Source organism: Cynara cardunculus, unplaced genomic scaffold, assembly GCF_001531365.2.
Source record: "Cynara cardunculus var. scolymus isolate 2C unplaced genomic scaffold, CcrdV1 Un_Scaffold_2030, whole genome shotgun sequence".
In the NCBI taxonomy this organism is placed as follows: Eukaryota; Viridiplantae; Streptophyta; class Magnoliopsida; order Asterales; family Asteraceae; genus Cynara; species Cynara cardunculus.
The window spans coordinates 72730-78766 of NW_020200951.1; the positions used below are offsets into that span (position 1 = coordinate 72730).

At 41.4% G+C, this 6037-nt stretch overlaps 1 protein-coding gene across 1 annotated transcript; it reads left to right on the forward strand.

The window, feature by feature from the left end:
- The first annotated feature begins 5257 nt into the window (after nt 1-5257).
- Nucleotides 5258-5743, forward strand: LOC112502836 (vicilin-like seed storage protein At2g18540). The gene has a single exon (XM_025106837.1). It carries the CDS (start codon nt 5258-5260, stop codon nt 5741-5743), a length of 486 nt encoding a protein of 161 aa, XP_024962605.1.
- Nucleotides 5744-6037: the final 294 nt, after the last annotated feature.

Here is a 6037-nt window from a genome sequence, read left to right on the forward strand (position 1 = left end):
TTCAAGAACGCCAAGATTGATGCGTACTTGGACACAGAGGGCATAACTCAGCACTTCTGTGCAGCAAGGACACCACAACAAAATGGTGTCGTTGAGAAAAAGAATCGAACTCTGGTCGAAGCTGCACTAACAATGCAATCCAGCTCTGGTCTTCTAACCCGTTTTTGGGCAGAAGCAATCTCGACCGCTTGCTTTATTCAAAATAGAGCAACAGTGGTAAAGAGGCACATGAAGATGCCTTACGAACTAATCAACCAAAGAAAGCCTAACGTTAAATTTTTGCATGTCTTTGGTTGCAGATGCTTCATCCTCAATGATCGAGATCAACTTGGCAAGTTTGATTAGAAAGCAGATGAAGGCAAGTTCCTTGGTTATTCCACAAAAGCCAAGGCATACTGTTAGGATCAAGCGCTTACCTACTACACCAAAAGCAATTGGCTTGGTGAAGGCGCAAACTTATTTCCCTTATAGCGTAGCAGCCAGCGCCACATTTTGATTTAGGAAGATGCTGAACCGTGACCAACAATCCCCCCAGCATCTGCGGGTACTAATAAGAGCGTCGTTAGATGTTAATGGCCGTGCAGCATTCCTTTCTCATAATTATGCACTCCTTGCATATTATGCACACCATGGGATTCRAACCCGTGACCTGCTCTGATACCAATTGTTAGGATCAAGCGCTTACCCACTCCACCAAAAGCAATTGCCTTGGTGAAGGTGCGACCTTATTTCCCTTATAACATAGCAGCCATCGCCACGTTTCGATTTAGGAAGATACTAGAACCGTGACCAACACATACAGAGTCTTCAATCAACGAACCAAGACGGTCATGGAAATCATCGACGTCTCATTCGCTGATAAAGAACAAGTGACTTCAGAGTACCTCAGCTCTGGACTCGAGCTTAACAATCAGACTTCCAATTCTCAAATGAAGTCAAAGGAATGGAACTCAGGCTCCTATTTACTTCTATGGTGACTAAGACATCTGTTGATCCCAAATCTCTCAATAACACTAATAATCTAGTTAAGAATAACCAAATTATAGTGTTTTAATGGAGAAAGTGATGAACACTCAAGAATGAAATATAAACAATAAAGAACAATCTTGAGCATCAAAGGTTTCACTTTATTAATGAGAAAAACGTAAAAGCTTATTTTTACAATAGGGCTAACCACCTATTTATACTAATAAGCTAATTCGAAGATAACTGTCTAGTGAGACATTTTAGCTAATCTTCTTATTAACAGATAATGTTTATCTAAACTATGGATAAACTTTAATATCAAAGATAAACTCGAAGTCTAGCAGTTGACTTGTCATCTCCAGCTGTCATTCATGGTGTGATGAATCATCCTTATCTTTAAGTCTTCATCGCATGCTTCAGGATGAATTGCTGGAAAATACTCTAAGTATAGTTCACTAGAGGTTCGATGGAGATGCTCTTTCTATCGCATCCTTGGTCGTCCATCGGTCCTCTGGTTGTGCTCCAGACTTAGCCGTTTCTCTCTTGATGTCTTCATCGGTCTTCTGGTTCTTCATCACTTATTGCTTTTCATTAATTTTTACATAATGAATTATGGGATTTAACAACATCTATGTACGTGCACCAAGAGATGAATTTGCGAGTGTAAGTGAAGAACCACAAACGACAAGTACATCTGACTCTGGTCCTTCACACACCCCTGCTTCCTCTGGTGATCATATCAATCCACGACCAGAGCAAACAAGCTCTGCATCAGAGCCCAGTCTCGTAGAACCAGAGCATAATACCTTTGGCTCTGCACCTGGTTACTCTGTACCATCATCCAAGGGGGAGCAAGCAGAACCTTCTTCGCCATCAACGAGCTCAATGCCAAATATGGCATGGAATGTGATCAAACATCCCCCACTTCTGTATCTGTCCCAAGAACAAGATGGACAAAGGATCATCCTCTTCACCAGATCATTGGTGAACCTTCAAGTGGCGTAAAGACACAGGCTGCCATTGCTAATGAATGTTTACTCGTAAACTTCCTAAGCATGGTAGAGCCTAAGAAAGTACATGAAGCCCTACAAGATGCTAGTTGGGTCGATGCCATGCAAGAAGAGCTCCAACAATTCGAGAGGAATAAGGTATGGACTCTTGTACCTTTACCAAATGATAAAATTGCAATTGGCTGTAAGTGGGTTTTCCGGAACAAGAAGGATGAGGATGGGATCGTTGTGAGAAATAAATCTAGGCTCGTAGCAAAAGGTTATTGCTAGGAAGAAGGCATATACTATGACGAAGCCTGTGCGCCAGTAGCAAGGATAGAAGCTATACGCTTGTTCGTAGCCTTCTCTACTCATAAGGGATTTCGAGTCTATCAAATGGACGTTAAGTCAGCCTTCTTGAATGGTAAACTGAAGGAGGAAGTCTACGTTCAACAAATCCGGGGTCTGAAAGCTGCACACATCCAGAATATGTCCATTTCTTAGACAAAGCTCTGTATGGACTTAAGCAAGCATCTCGAGCCTGGTATGAACGTCTCTCGTCTTTTCTCTTGTCTAATGGTTTTGAAAAAGGTAAAATCGATACTACTTTGTTTAATAAGAGATATAAAGGTGAGATGCTCTTAGTACAGATCTATGTGGACGACATTACCTTTGGTTCAACGAACTAGAGGCATTGTGATAAGTTCTCTGCATTAAGGAAGAGCGAGTTTGAAATGAGCATGATGGGAGAATTAACTTTCTCCCTCGGCTTGCAAGTAAAATAGAGGGAGGACGGTATTTTCATTAGCCAAGTTAAGTATGTCTTCGACATATTAAAGAAATAGCAACTCCATAACTCTTCCACCATGAGAACACCAATCGCTATGGGAACTAAGCTTGACACAAATCCATCTAGAAAACCGGTGGATGTTAAGACTTACCGTGGAATGATTGGATCACTAAAATACCTCACGGATAGTAGACCAGACATCATGTTTCCACATGTCTCTGTGCTCGTTTTCAAGCAAACCCAAAGGAATCTCACCTTTCGGCTGTGAAAAGAATCTTTAGATACCTTTAAGGGACTCAATTTTTGGGTTTTTGGTATCCAAAGTATTCTTGTTTTGATCTTATTGCATACACAGATTCTGATCATGCAGGTTGTAAACATGATCGAAAGAGTACATCAGGGAGTTGCCAATTACTTACGGACAAGATCATAAGCTGGACCTCGAAGAAGCAGAACTGCGTCTCTACTTCCACAGCTGAAGCAGTGTATGTAGCTGCAGCCAGTTGTTGTTCCCAAGTGATATGGATGAAGACTCAACTGAAAGACTATGGCATAGAGTTTGAGAAGATTCCAATTCTGTGTGACCCATAAAGTGCTATCGCAATCACAGCCAATCCTGTGCAACACACAAAAACAAAGCACATTAATGTTCAATATCATTTCATCAAGGACCATGTAGAGAAAGGTACTATTGAAATGTTTTTTGTTAGTATAGATTTACAACTTGCTGACATATTTACAAAAGCTATTGATGAAAAGAGGTTTAACTTTCTGGTTAGCAAGCTGGGTATGCTAAATCATTCCCACTAAGCCAGAGCATCTGTATGCACTATATAGAGCCTCTGCATCCCTTTATGCATACTTCTGTTTTTGTTGTGTTATTTGTATTAATCCATGAGACAGAACCTCTCCATAATACATTCAGAGCCTCTTACTCAAGTCCTAGTTATCTTATGATACAGAGCCTCTGTATCTTGATTCTTATGCATATGCCATTCTTATCACATATGATCCAAGCATAGTTCAAGGGGGAGCATTTAAAAAGAGCTCAAGTCAAGGGGGAGCACCAGATCATGTCACACTGAGCCTCTCTATGTACTATACAGAGCCTCTGCTTCAAAACTTTTTATGATTGTAAGACAGAGCCTCTGCCTTTAAACATCGCAAGTTTTGTACAGAGAACATGTATAGCCTAATTTCAAGTCTCTGTATGAGATCCTAAGGTATGTTGTCTTTCTCTGTATGTAGTACTTTGGTTCTTTACAAAACATCTATTCCACTCTAACTAGAGTATTTATACTTATTAAATTTTTTTGAAAATTAAAATATAAAATTTTATTGAGAAGGCGTACGGTTCTTTAATTTTTAAATTTTGTATTAGTAGTCATCTACATTAAACATCACCGCCAGTGAGCTCATCTTTTCAAAAGTGGGAGGCGCTACTTGCAGCTGGCAGTCCAGGCGGCACGCCCCCACAGGCTATGAAAAATCGTTTTAGTTTTTTACCTGACGTTTGAGGCGCTAAACACTCAAGTGTTTTTTACTTTCTCTATTTAAAACAATTTTTACCCCCAAATAATTTTTTCCGCTTACAAAGAAATTCAAGAACTCCCGTCGTCTTCAACCTCCAACTGCCATTGTTACACCTTCAAAGCTCTCAAACCGGTATTCGAAGATCGATTCAGTCTTCAAAAGTTCATCCCATCTGTCAAGTAAGTACCATAAACCCTTTCCTCAAACCCATTGTCCGAAACACGTATTGTTTCTTGAAACCCTATATTTTTTTCTAATCTTCTTCTACACCCAAAACCTGCAATCATGTCCTCCTCCGAGTCAGGAAACTCCCAAACATATACCAGAACCAACAAAACTGTTGAAGACAGCAGTCAAAACCTAGTTCCTCTTCCTATCAAACCCAATAACCATGCCCTTCACCTCCAACTTGAAAACATCGACATAAAATACCATCCCATCATCAATATCCTCCAAAATCACTTCCTAAACCCAGCCTTGACAAATACGGATGAGCTTGTCCCTGAAAGTTATATTCAATAATACTGGCAATCTTGTGCCGTAACTGAATCTCAAAGAGGAATCGTTGGCGATTTTTATGACTCTGTCGCAAAGGAATTTGTTAAATTTCGTATTACAAGGTCCATGTTTTCGTGGGTTCTTGAAATCCTAACGATAACCGACCTACAGCTTTCTGAGTATGCCCCTCTCCCATCTAGCGACGGGATAGTGGCCTTTTTGAAATTTTTTTGGGGTACAACAAGGCAATCCAGTACCCGTCACAATATCACCGTCAATACCTACCACCAATGTGGTACACACTTTTCCCATTGGTCAACAGATCGCTGACAGGGAAGATAGGGAGCCTTGACATGTGCTCAACAAATGTTCTTCAAATCATGTATGTTATCTTCTTTGACTTATCTATCGACTACTCCTAAGACCTGCTCTCGACGACAACAATATTGATGTGGGCCGTCTACCTGTTCACAAGGTGAACATGCTCACTCAATACCGGCCTACAGTTAACAAAGAAGGATATGCAACAGAGAGGCCAATTGCAAAGAGGCTCATGAGGTATATGAAGTCAAAGGAGATCAAAAGAGCGCACAAACGTACACACACGACACTAGAACCAGTGTCTCGAACCCCGTTACGCATAGGAATAGCCGAAGAAGATGAGAGACCTAAGGACACATTAAGGCCTCAAGTAGAAGGAGAGATGGTGAGGGTAAGTGCAGAGCGAGCGAGAGAGAAAGAAAGAAAACGAGAAGAGGCGAGGAAAAAGAAAGTTGAGAGGGAGAGGAAGAAAAAGGAAGAGGCAGATCGAGCAAAGCAAGAGAAATTGACTGAGCTTGCTCATGTTAGAGCAGAGGAGGAGCGAGCAGAAAAAGCTCGCCAGACAGAGATCGCTCGTTTGAGGGAAGAGGCTAGACTCAGAGTAGAGGAAGAAACTCGTCAACACTTGGCTCAATCCTCTAGTTGAAACCAAGGGGATGACCAAGAGCACTACGATGATGCTGGAAGGTCTTATACAAATGAGAAAAGTGAGGAAGAAGAAGAAGAGAGTGAAGAAAAAGAGAGTGAGACAAAAGAAGAAAGTGAGGAAGAAGAAGAGAAGAGCGAGGAGGAAGAAGAGGAAGAAGAGGGAGGAGATGCAGAAGCTGCTCTGCCTCAGGGCGAGCCAGAGCAGCCTAGGCTAAATAGACACACTCGTTTTACCACCCCAACTCTCAGTGCAAAAGAATCATCTGACTCCGGTGGTCGAACACGGAGGTCA

Excerpts from the sequence above, each read along its gene's own strand:
- LOC112502836 (XM_025106837.1), top strand. The coding sequence starts at position 5,258 with ATGCTCACTCAATACCGGCCTACAGTTAACAAAGAAGGATATGCAACA.